The sequence below is a fragment of the Poecilia reticulata genome, linkage group LG19, assembly GCF_000633615.1.
Source record: "Poecilia reticulata strain Guanapo linkage group LG19, Guppy_female_1.0+MT, whole genome shotgun sequence".
In the NCBI taxonomy this organism is placed as follows: domain Eukaryota; kingdom Metazoa; phylum Chordata; class Actinopteri; order Cyprinodontiformes; family Poeciliidae; genus Poecilia; species Poecilia reticulata.
Window position 1 is genome coordinate 7354055 of NC_024349.1, and position 12746 is coordinate 7366800.

Below are 12746 nucleotides of genomic sequence, written 5' to 3' on the forward strand. Positions count from 1 at the left end.
ATATGTGAGTCGATAAGTTAATACTTCAAACATGTGCTGGGTATTCTGTTAAGAACCCATCAAATAAAAAAAAATAATAAAAAATTGAAAACCAGAAAAATAAAAACTTGTGATTAATATAATCTTTATAATATAATCTCATCATGCCTGAATGCAACAAGACCAGTTGCAAAATTCAAAAAATGTTCATACATTTCTCTTAACKTTTTGCTGAAATCAAGTGGTAGTTTGTACCAGCGGAACCATGAATAAATCTGACACATAAGATCCTGATTCATGCGTTTTATTTCACGGCAGCCTTTTGCATCAAGATAAAAAGTAATGTTCATGTACAGTAGCCAGTCTGCAGTCAAAACTCTCCGGAGTGCAAAGTATTTCCTGGAGCACCGTCTGAGAGGGCAACCGCCATCCTGACTGAAAGATATTCATCGAGACTTTCTTTACAGCACAGTTTGGGACATGGGCTAAATRTTTTGACCAGGAATCTGGAAGAGCAGCTTTAAAAGACGACAGAGTCACTGCTACACCTCACACAAATATCGACATCAATATTCCGATCCACAGAATCTAAATGAACTCTCAAAAGATTTCTGTTTTGGTTTTGGCTTCAGTGGCCAGGTTAGTCCTCACCATATGTTGATTCAGGGACATTTAAATCCACACAGTGAAGGATTTTTCAGGGTGAAACTCATAAGAGGAAGGCTGTCACTTCCAAGGCTCATCTGAGAAGAATCTTCTGCTTAACAAGCCCAGTCAGTAGGAACAAAAATCTAAAATAGTTTGAGAAGTTAAAGGGAGAGAAATTATTCACATTTATTAACTGTAAATTCTTGCAAGTGAAAATGCTGAATGCATTGGGGTGAAACTAATTTATTCTATTTGTCCAAATTTCCTGGAGTCACAACCCAGTTATTTAATCATTTGTGAAGGCATTTATAAATCATTTTTACTGGTAAAAGAAAATTATAATAATAAAAAAAAWTTGAGAACTACTTGAATTACAGTTTAATCATCTTCTGACGCATCTTTGGGTCGTGTTCTGGGCGGTTTGATGTTCGTAGACCAAATATTCGCCAAGACCTTCTCCTCGCGAGTCACAGCACTGAAGTCCATCCTCTTCAGGTGAGGCAATATCGAAATAACGTAATTCCTCAAACACAGTAGAAGGCACATGCATTAGATTATTTCACGTAATTTATATGTCATTTCAACTCAATGAATGCACTTTGAGATCCATTTTTYAACACCCTTGTCCCTTGTGGGATCAGGAGGTGCTGGTGCCTATCTCCAGCTAACGTTCCAGGGGGGTGGCAGGGGTCACCCTGGACAGGTCGCAGGGTAATACAGAGACAGACAGGACACACAACCATGCACACACACACTCACACCTAGGGAGAATTTAGAGAGACCATTATACCTGACAGTCATGTTTTTGGACTGTGGGAGGAAACCGGAGTACCCGGAGAAAACCCACCATGCACAGGGAGAAACATGCAAACTCCATGCAGAAAGACCGCGGCCGGGAATCGAACCCAGGATCTTCTTGCTGCAAGGCGYTACCAACCATGCCACTGTGCAGCCGCATTTTGAGATAAGATTCTCTATTTTATTCTTTTTTTTCTCACATTATTTAGTTTATGTGAAAAAATAAAAGTCTGTTGAAGTGGTTCAGGCACCACACAGGAGACCAACAGCTCAGTAAAGAAACTTTATCTGGTGAAACATATAATTAATCACAATCCTGTCGGATGTAGTAAGAGGATGACAAATTATCACATATATTTTTCTCAGTTGAAAAATGTCCCTGCACTAAGTGTTACAGAAATGTTTGACAGAGTATATAATTACTTTGCTGTAACCTTTTTATGACACACTTGCTTACAGTTCTCATTTTATAATAATAATAATAATAATAATAATAATAATAATAATAATACATTCAATTTGTACCACACTTTTCATTAGAAAACATCTCAAAGTGCTACACAGTGCAACAATTTTGTTTAGTATAAAAACTGATGTACGTCTGCAGATGTGTTTTCTAATGTGAATTTCGACAGTTGGATGATTTCGTTGTATGCAGTGCACCCCAGCCAATTTACAGTTTCATATCCACCCAGTCATGAATTTTTCTGTTGAGAGTAAACTCCAACTATTCACAGATTTTAGCTTTTTTTTAACAAGTTTGCTATAACTCAGTACATTTCTCTGCTAATTTTTGTTTCATTGTTGTTCCTCTGTCTGTTAGTGTTTATGTATTTTACTGTGCTAAATAATAAAGTAAGGACTAATTTAACTGAAATTACTTTATTTACTCCAAGAAGTYTTTTGTCAAAGGGAAAGTGGACAGGCATTTCCCATAAAGAGAATAAAATAGCTTAAAGCAAGCAAGGAGCGGTCATTTTGAAAAAGAGGCTTATCTGTTCTTATTTACATTTTAATTAAAGAAATGTCAGGTTGGAATTTTTTWTYTWTTTWTTTWTTTTTTACCATTCTYACCAATCAATGGAAAAACTTGTGTTACAGCAATCCAACCCTTCTTATAACTGCCAACTAGCTTTTTCCACATTTCTACTTATGTTCAGTGTTGAGCTGCAAGTTGCAGACGTTGGAAGGTCGTCTTTAATATCTACCTCACCTTCAGGTGCTTGTAAAATTAAAGCATTACTGTAACCAAGAAAGAACTACAAATTCATAAAACTCAATTGAGAAGGTATGAAGCYACCATACCTTCATCAACCCCTGGATGTTTAAGTGATCATTGTTGAATGGGTTGCTATTTACACTGTTACAGTTATAATTTCAMGGTGAAATCAAATCAAATTATATTGCTATGGTAGTTAAGTTGATAGTTAAAGCAAATCACCTGTAGCCTTTGATGTTTTCGATCAAATTTCCATGAAGCGTGATGGTGTGCAGATAATTCAGCTCCTTTAACTTGTTTACTTCACTCAGGCTCCAGATGTCATTGCCATGCAGATACAAAACACGCAGCTCCTTTAGCTCACATAGAACCTGGAAYACACAAAGATACGCTGTTCAAAATGAAGCACAGATWGGAATTGTTTTATTAAATGCGTGTAGACTGAATTACATATAGAAAATGTAACGCATGTAGACAGACAAGGAATAGGTTCAGTCCAAAGAGGCACAATGATTCAACCTGCAAAACTGACAATTCGGCTTAGCAAATAATTACATAATGAAACGTATTAAAACTAAATCTTACACATTCAATACTTGTTATTTTGTTGCAGGAGAGATCCAGCCAGCCAACCAATGATGGCTGAGCCAGAAAATGACTCAAAATGAATTCAAGGCCAACGAGGTTTGTGAGGTTGTTGTTGTTCAGACGCATCGACTGGCTCAGGTACTTGTTGTCCGAGTTGATCCTTAAGGGGCGCAGGGGAAGGCGGGGAATCTCCTCCAGAGCATCTAAACCACAGTCAGTCAGTTAAGYGATCCAGGAATAGTTTTTCAATTGTYTTTATTCTGCTAAAGCGTTTTTGTATGTTCCTCTACRAGATCTCAGGAATATGATGAATACATTCAAATAAATCAATGAAAGGGCAGTATTATGTAAGGTCAACCTCTTTGAGCTTTACAACATGTTAGATGGTTATTCCCTCATCAAAAACCAACATATTTTGTTGGTTCGTTTTTGAGAAATCTTTGAATCTCCCATAGCAACCATTCAGCTGTGCAACACGCTTTGGGGGATCGAACAGAGCCTTTGGCAATRAAGCTCCTCCATGGAGCTGCAGTTTCTAAACTTCTAAGCTTCTGCATTACAGAGCACCCCTCCCCCGCAACTCCCCCACTCAGCTCCTTAAGACTAGCCAGCAACAATTARCAAACACCTGGTGGAACTGAGCATCTGCTGAGCTCAGTTTACGAGCTACTTCTCAGTGAAACGCTGGTAAAAATATCATTTAAGGTTAATAGAGGAGCCATGTTGCGACAACTTCCTGCAGGCAGAGTACCAGAAAGAGCAAAAGTTTCTTAAAGGGACAGAGGCCCAATTATGAAATTATGAAATAAAACGTATTTTAAGTCGGATTTGACATATACATCATTTTTATAACAACTGAATGTGACATAGTTATGTGATTGTGCCAAGTGGCTGGAAAACACATAATACTGCCCCTTTAAAKCAAACAGACCATTCAAGTTTCTCATTGTAAAGACAAAGTAGAGAAATGTACCTGCGACATGGCTGAGGTCTTTGAAAGACAGGTCTATTGGAGGACCATACATGTTACGTCCTGAATGTTCTCAAGTGCTTAGCATGAAGCTAGAGATAAACAAACTGGCAAAGAATTCTCAACATTCAAAAGTAAATATATCAATTAAAAATCTGTTTCCAAGAGAGAGAGAGACAAAATCTTCYATCAACATTGACAATATCCTAGCTATGGTCTATCAAATCTACAAAGAACCAACTGATGAAGGGATTTTTTATTATTTTAATTATTTTGGCGGTGGATGGCCTGTCTATTTTTGCCGATACCACGTTGCAGCTCACCTCCACCTGCTTTATAAACTGTGTCTGACTTCATCAGTGTCATGTCTGCTGTCAGTGACACGGCTCTGTTCTGTACTCTGGGGTCACCGCTGCCTCAGGCGTTCCTCTGCTGCAGATGGAAGGGCAGGAAGGTCCCAGAACAGAGGAACCTTACCACAGATGAACTACTTTAAATTGCTACTAAAATTTTCATGTGGTTATAATTATCCTTCTTGATGAGAGCAGATCTGATTGATTCTTGAAATATATGAATATTAAAAGGTTTGTCTTGAGGAGTGACGCTTGATGAAACTTCCTTTCATTTTGAATTGTTGCTAAATGAAAAGGATTGGGAATTTTGTATATAAATAAAAGAGTGTACAAAGTCCATTAGTCAGTTAGTATCTATCTATTTTAATGTTTTCTTTTGATTTTAGACATGTTTAGCCATTTAGCCTATTTGCTTATTTTTGTTCCTATACAATAACATAATGTGCATCATTTGTCCTTGACCTTCATGCTTTCTTCTTCTGACAATCTTTATGCCGATCTAGATTTCCTTTACTAGCAACACTTGTCACCTGCCAACAATACTAGCAGCAGTACATGGATTAATGACCACAGTACTTTGCTTGATTGGCCAGCAAGCTTATTTTCTGTTAATGAAACCTGGGCTTCCTCAAAACCTGAGCAGTACTCAGAATTATAACGTCAAGATAAATAAATTTAAAGCATAATCTACATAACTTCACCTTCCTAAAACAATTAACTAAGTCATTTTTTGTCAAAACTGATTTTTGAAAAAAAAAAAAAAAAAAAAACATCACCACCTCTTTTCTGCCAAAAGATAACTTAGCAAAAAAACTAAAATTACTTTTGGCAAGAAATGACTTTAACAAGGTGACAATATGCTTAAGCAGCCATGAATATGAAATGCAAGGTAAAATACTGAAAACGAGTCGGCTGAATGGAAATAAAATGCAGATGCTTTGCAGGGCAAACTGCTGGACAAGTGCGAGTAGAACAGCTGACAGAGGACAAGTAAGGAGATAACAGTGGAAAACGTCAATCAGCAGCTTCAGTTTTTACTTCAGCGATTCTCAATATATGTATGCGTGTTTGCTTTGCTGGCAGCACATTAGCATCTCATTCAAGGAGCAAGGGCATAAGAAGAAGAAGAAAAAAAAAAACCAGACAAATAGACAGTAAGCCAGACTCAAGGACAGAATGAGATGAGGACACTGACRGGAATCAGGATCGGTGTGAACAAATTAAATAGAGGTTGTGTAAAATATTTGGACAGTCAGGAGATTGTGGCAAACGGCATTGGGGACATGCATGATGTGAGTGTGTGCGAGCAGAAGGAGCTTTGAATTTATTAAGACCACAGATCAAGAAAAAGGGTCACTTTTGTTGAATAAAACAGCAATCAGGAGACCATGAGGGGCGAAGGGAGGACCTGGGCTTCTAAATAAATGGCACTGTGTGCTCCCTTTGTGACCATCATCTGGTTGAATGATTGGTTTAATACTCAGGAGCCACAGTGATGCTCTTCAACAGGACAGCATGAGACCGGGGAAGCTTTCCAGACAGTACTTTTAGGAATCTTTGAATTCCTAAAATTACTGGAATTGGAAACCAGCGAGTAAAAGCAGTGAAGTTAACGGGCCAAGAAAACKATCCTCTGTTCTGCCTCCCAAAGAATGTAAATTTAAGTTTCAGCATTAGATTTAAATCTTGAAGTGTGAATAAATGGAACTACTTTCAGAGGATTTGTTTCTGTCATCTAGATTTCTTTTTTAGATAATTCAAAACTGAAAAACACAAATTTATAGTCCTGCTGTTAATGAATAACTGTTATGCATAAAAGAATCAGAAACGACAGATAGCATRTGTTTGTTAACATTTACTTCCAGTCAACTGCATTCTTACTTCTGTCCCTCTCCTCCACCCTGACCTCTTCCTTTTATTGCGTTCAGTCTTGAGGTCATGCTATTGGCTAACTGGTCATCCAGACACACATGGCTGCTTACCTTGTGTTAGCAGCAGCGGTCCAGCCCAGTGTTTCTTTAGAACGTGGCAGTTTTGGCCCACATCTTCACTGTTTCCTCTCTCCTCAAATCAAGTTTCTTCTTTCGATAAAACATAGAGCAGTCTTAACTCTTATTTTTCATTTTTATACTGGGGACAGTATTATTCATTTGAATCATCACAATTAAGAAATGTTTCTATTACAGATGGAAGTGCTGTTTTAGACACTTTGTTTCAAAACATGATTTAAAATGGCTCATCTGCTTTCATTAAAAGTTACTGCTATTCGCAGTGACTTAACTGGTCTGTCAAAATTCTGGTTTTAACTAGTTGTGTGGAGTATTTTATTCAGAAAAATCTCATAGCTCCTAGTTCTGCWATTGTTTCTATTCGTTTTGATGTCACAAARTGTTTAAGTGATCGAGGATCGCAATCATTCGAGATCCTTTTCTTGACCACGTTTCTTCTYTGAAGCTRATGTTTTCYCACTTCCCTTCTTTTTTTAAAATACACATTGGACACTTATCTCATTTTTAGTCATTTCTGCAATCTCTCTGGATSTTTTCTCTTCTTGATGAATGCCAGTTATTTGACCCTCCTTGAACAGACTAACATCTTGGACGTGTCTTTTGATGAGATTCTTTAAGAAATGAGAAGCTACTCGTTGCATCAGTTGGGGGTTTAATAAATTGTTTCTAGCTGGAAGCRAGTTACCCTTGCAGTAATTATTTAATAGGAGGTTTTGGCCCAGTTAAATCAATGATTATTATTTTTGGCYGTTTAATGCATGTACTCTTTAAAATTCCTAGGAGTCGCGGCCCGCTCTGGAGAGGGCAAGCATGTGACGCATTTATAAGGCTTCGTAATAACACGGACGGCATACCAAGTTTTCATTTCAACTCTGTTGGACAGCACGGACTTCAAACTTTATAAAAGTGGTGTTTTTATATTGGTTTTGTGGTTATTTACTTCAAATTAAAGCCAGAAATATGATCGATCATTTCCGCCTTATTTTGTGGGGTCTAAATGTACCACATTTCGAAACAACCAATGAAAATGTGTTGACAGTCTGTTGCTAGGTAGAACGGAGACCCGTGGAGAGAGACGAGGGGGGTTGGATACGGCAAGAGACTAGGGCGCAGTGATGCTGTGGATTTTACTAAGAGTATTTCGATGGATATAAGTGTGTTAGTTAGAGTTCGTGGTGTGTGTAGGGTTAGTACTAGTTTTGCTAGCTATCGCTACATGGCTTCATAGCGAGCTCTGACGCACTGAGAAGAGAAAGACTGCGCGCCAGGATGGCCATTTAGACCTCGACTCCTAAGGGTTTTAAAAGAAAAAAAGCTATTTGGCCAGACGACAGCTCCTGTACAATCGTACATACATTTACACTTAAAAGGTTAGTTTTTTTTTTAAGTTTTGTTGGGTCTAGTGGAATTTATTTGAAAGTAGAACGACAGGAAAGAGGGGGAAGACATGCGGCAAATGTCGCCAGGCCGGGAATCGAGCCTGCGACCACCGCCACAAGGACTGGGGCCTCCATACATGGGTCGTGCGTTTGCCCCTGCACCACCACAGCACCCCATTGCTGTAAACTTTTAAGTTTAATAAGCATTTCTTCAAGGGCTCAGGATAAAAAATAAATAAAAATCCTGGATGTGTGCATCCATATACCTGTCAGCAGAATGTGAAGGCGGGGATCAAAGTGTCTCTTTTCTTGAATTAGTTGCAAAGAAAGAATCTTTACAAGGAAAGGCTGTACAGAAGAGCTTTGTTACAGTGATCCTCATCTATTTTGACAAAAGYGTACCCCAAACATTTCTGCAAGACTTCAGAAATTGGTGAGCGGTCGAGAAAAAGTGGCGTCAAGGTTATCATTCATAATGTTTCATTGACACATTATAGTCAATCAGAGGAATTGTTTAAATGGAGATTACTATTAGCTTTTTGACTGAGTTTGATATATTTACTGTGGTGTTTCTCGTGACTGTGATTTCACAAAACGCTACTCCAAATCATCACACAGACTTCCACTGCCGTTTTAAATCACAGTGAAGAAAATCAACTTAAACAGAAGAGAAAAGAAGTGTTTCTCTTAGATTGTGCAGTCCAGGCAGAGCTTTGCACGCGGCTTCCCTACCTTCCGGGTGAGCTTTTCTTTTAAGGTTTTCTGATGAAATTACTCTGGAGTCCCATCACATTCCTTAGTGCCAGCTACACATAAAAAAGACAGCTCAAACCTCTGTTTTAATGTCTGTCTGTGGCACATCTGACGCCAGTGAGGACGAGTCCTCAGCGTACTCTTCCAGAGCCATCTGGTACGTTATTGATTCTCGCTCTGGTGGCAGCATCAGAAGAAGCCACCTTTATTAAAGCAATTTCTGCATCTGAACTCATGTAACCACTGCTGTGAATAAAATTGGATTCAGTTTTAGGWTGATAGTATTAGATATGTATTGTACAATATATTATATTTTTCAGGGTAAACGCTTTGGGGATGGGGCGATGTTTAAGAAAAGACTGGCTATTGTAAATTTCTGATTTGTGATTTCCTGTTTAGTTTTAATTTGCCTGTATAATGTGCAGCAGTACAATATGCAAGCTAACTTCATCCTTTATGACTGAAAAGGTATGCAAAGATTTTTTTAAAAGTTACACACCCATTAGCGATGCTAAATCTTACAAAACATGGCAGCCATTCAAACTTTACCCATCTAACTAGGGGTGGGCGATATTACAAAAAAAGACCTTTTTTAATACCTGAATAATTATTTCACAGACATTTTCTTCTTTTATTTTGGACTTAAGACAAATATGTAAGATCAAAATAGTGTTTTTTTTTATTTTACTTTCTTTTGTAAACAGACTCTAGAATGAAAAAATATATTCATATATAAATGCATACAAAATCATACAGTATGTTTAGTGTWAAATAGATAAATATAAATGCAAACTAGTTTTGGCCAACAAAAACAGTGAAATCAGCTACAGAGTGTAAATAAAAATACTTATATATACACAAAAGAAACAAACTGCTGTTTTTAAACAGAATGTTACTCAAAAAATGTTTTCTACTCTTTTTTTTTTCCCAGAACAAACTTGCAAAAGAAAATTTCCTTTTAAAAATACTGAACACACAACAAAATGAAAATTAACATGACAAAACTGAATCGGTGAATGACTTAAATTCCAACACAGTTGATGTATTTCTATATAAACTTATTATACCGTGAGGAACTCAGGCCACAGGACATAACAACAGAGTTTAATAGCTTTTTCCTTGTTAGTTTTAAAGGCAACAAGTTCTCATTAAAAGGCCAAACTCTAAGCTTGTAGGGAAAAGCAAACATTTTAAGAGGCGCCTGCAGTCAAGCACCATCACAGCCTCTTCACCGAACCTTGATAACGTCCCTTTAAATTCAGCTCTTACCCAGTTTTTAACATTTCAAAGGAGCATTTGGTATTAACTTTGAAAAGAAGCATATTGCCTAAATGTATAGATATCTATTACATTTCTAATCAAYCAAATTATTATCCCAGGTTTAAAAAAAAAAAGAGTTAATGATAGATAAATAAAAATAGATTAAAATCTTAAGTATTTTTCAGTCAGACTGCATCACTGAAAGGAAACAACTCTGTYCATTCATATTCATATGTCAGGCCAAATCAAGTTCATCTCAATTAGCTGAATGCCATTTCTTTAGAATATCCTAAAAACCTGCAGTAAAGTCCAGAGTTTGAACTAAGAGTAGAAACCACTGCGACGCCTTTTCACCTACATGTTTGGTGAACTAATGAGCTAAAACAAGGTGAACAAGACGACGAACGTGTGCAGGAGTGTAGTTTTTGTTGCTGCTTTCTGTTGAGCTGAAATTGACGCTGAAGAAAATATTAATGGAATGAATGCTTCACTCAGACACTTCAGATATATATTTAAGAAAAAAAAATCTCTCAGAGGTTGTGTAGTCAATTACTGCAAGCCTTAAGGTATTTTCAAAAGCCAGATAAGACACTGTTGTAAGCATTTTTTTTCTTTTTTTTTTTTTACTTGGTCAGAAAAAGATCAAAGTTTTCTTGAAGAGTGTGAGCATGGCACCAGCTGTTTCTGTTTTCAATTTTTCTCATCCCACCAGGAGTCAGAACATGACCGCAATCGCTTATTTCAGTTCAGCCCAACATTCAAGAAAGTTGATTGTTACAAAAGATTCCTGGACTTACATACAGAGCTTTTTATTTTTGATTTGTGAACAATCGGCGGTTTGCCTCCCGTCTTTACGTTTAGCCTCAGTTGCATAGAGGGTCAGTGGCTCATTCAGCTGCTTTGTCCGATGGTCAGCCAGACGGCTGTCAGTGAATATGACAGCAGGTAAATTATTATATTGTGGCGGATACAATGTATATATTTCACACCAGAATGTATGCTTTTATTTTGAAGGAGAGAAGGTGAGGTGTGAAGTGACCAACGGTTGTGGTTCATTCCATTTTTGGTTTTATGTTGGAAGACATAAATTGAGAATTAAACAAGACTCAAATCTTTTTCGTCTTTTTCTGCTGACTTCCACAATATTTATGAAATTGCTATGATGCATCTGTTGCACCTTTAAAAAGAACTTAAAAGAAACTCATATTAGCTTTTGTGCAACTAAAAAAAATCCACGGTTCGAGCATACAGAGTGTGTACTTTTCTCTTTCTGTAATAAAATCACAGATCATGAACTTTCAACTCCCATCATGCATTGTGTCATTCTTAAAGGGATATTATGACAGAAATCTATGAAATAAAAAATAAATTATATAATAGTTTGAGCACATATTTATCCATAAAAAAATTGAGTTGTTCTAAATAAATACTAAATCAAATAACTGCTTGCCCAATCTGATCAATATACCTTGTTGTGACTTTTTTTCCACTTATATGATGTTCAGTATCTTTTGCATGAAAAATGACTGATTTACAATTACATGTTAAGCATAATTTACATGATGATTATTATTAATTGAATTGAACATGATTGTATAAAATTACAAAGGTGAAGTGAAACATATTTAAGTGCGAGACACGATTTATTTGAATAGAGGAAGTCTTTTATTTTGAAGAATGCTTAAGGATCTGGTTCTGTTTTGTCACTATCTTGCTTTTGTTGATTTTTGGTTGCTAGGTTACGAACAGCCGTTGCGTCGTTATCAGCTGTCGCTGTTTTTCTCTTCAATACAAACTGAACAGAAAGGTTCAGTAAAAGACACACGAGCCTCCGTCTTGTTTGAAGAAGCTTTAACAAACCTATTAAACAAAATCACATTCATAACATATTTTCAGGGCTCTAYACATCAAGTCAAGACAACATTTCAGGAGAATGTCGACATGCCTGAAGCTGGATTTAGTGTGGAAACATGGACTTTGTGGAATAGATGTGGTTGGAAACAAAATCACTTCGATGAAATAAAAATGGGGGGAAAAAACCCCAGCAGAAAACGCAGCTATGTTGGAATGAAGGTTAAAAGTCTTCACATCATGGCCAATGTGAAGGAAACTCTGGGGATTTCGATGGCTGTGTAGCCTTAAGAAAACCGATGATCAAAGAGCTTAATCAGAAAATGAGGCATCAGCTCGCAATGGGGCGAAATGATTGGACTTCATTTTCAAAGTAAGAAAAGCTCAGTTTATATCATGGCTCCCTCACAAAGACTAAATATGTGGCTTATTGCTACGTACATGCTTTTGTATGTATTTGGATTCTGAACGAATAGTTTGTGTACTATTTAAAACATCCTGTTCATTATAACTGATATCAAGAGGACTGACAGAAAGCACAGAGTAAGGCCCCGTTTACACGACAACGATTTCGGGGGAAAACGGAAGAGTTTTGTTGCGTTTGTAGTGCGCATTTACACGAAACCACCGAATGTTTCTCTAACAACGGCACAGATTGAAAACGGGTTCCAGAGTGCGATATTTCTGAAACGTAGCGTTTTCCGTTGTCGTGTAAACCGAGAAAACGGATCTTTTCTTCCAGAGAACCCCCAGCTCATGCATAGTATGACGAAAAACATAGCTGCTTCCTACAATCCWCAGAAGAAGAAGAAACTACTCACAATGCTGGTGTTACTGTTTCCCCATCAGATTCGGTTCCCTCAGCGTCTCTTCACCGCTCCGCACCGCCCAGGTGGCAAAATACAGGCTGCTTGTTCAGCGCTGTTATCTAGAGAACTA

The 12746-nt window shown here is 37.4% G+C and overlaps 1 protein-coding gene across 2 annotated transcripts; it reads right to left on the minus strand.

The window, feature by feature from the left end:
• Positions 1-267: 267 nt before the first annotated feature.
• Positions 268-4303, minus strand: LOC103481307 (leucine-rich repeat-containing protein 51-like). Of its 2 annotated transcripts, XR_536264.1 has the most exons (6): positions 4206-4303; positions 3230-3435; positions 2867-3015; positions 1003-1150; positions 631-770; positions 268-414 (listed from the first exon to the last, which is right to left on the minus strand). XR_536264.1 is itself a non-coding variant. In XM_008436708.1 (5 exons), the coding sequence occupies exons 1-4, from the start codon at positions 4255-4257 to the stop codon at positions 1006-1008; spliced, it is 552 nt and encodes a 183-aa protein (XP_008434930.1). In that variant the 5' UTR covers positions 4258-4303; the 3' UTR covers positions 268-770; positions 1003-1005. The 2 variants fall into 2 exon arrangements, 1 of the variants encoding a protein (XP_008434930.1); XM_008436708.1 differs by having other exon boundaries at positions 268-770.
• Between the last annotated feature and the right edge of the window lie 8443 nt (positions 4304-12746).

Coding starts and splice junctions, on each gene's coding strand:
- LOC103481307 (XM_008436708.1), bottom strand. CDS start 4,257: ATGTATGGTCCTCCAATAGACCTGTCTTTCAAAGACCTCAGCCATGTC. Junction 3,436..4,205: donor AGACCTCAGCCATGTCGCAG/GTACATTTCTCT, acceptor ACTGTGGTTTAG/ATGCTCTGGAGGAGATTCCC. Junction 1,151..2,866: donor GAAAACATCAAAGGCTACAG/GTGATTTGCTTT, acceptor ACTGTGTTTGAG/GAATTACGTTATTTCGATAT.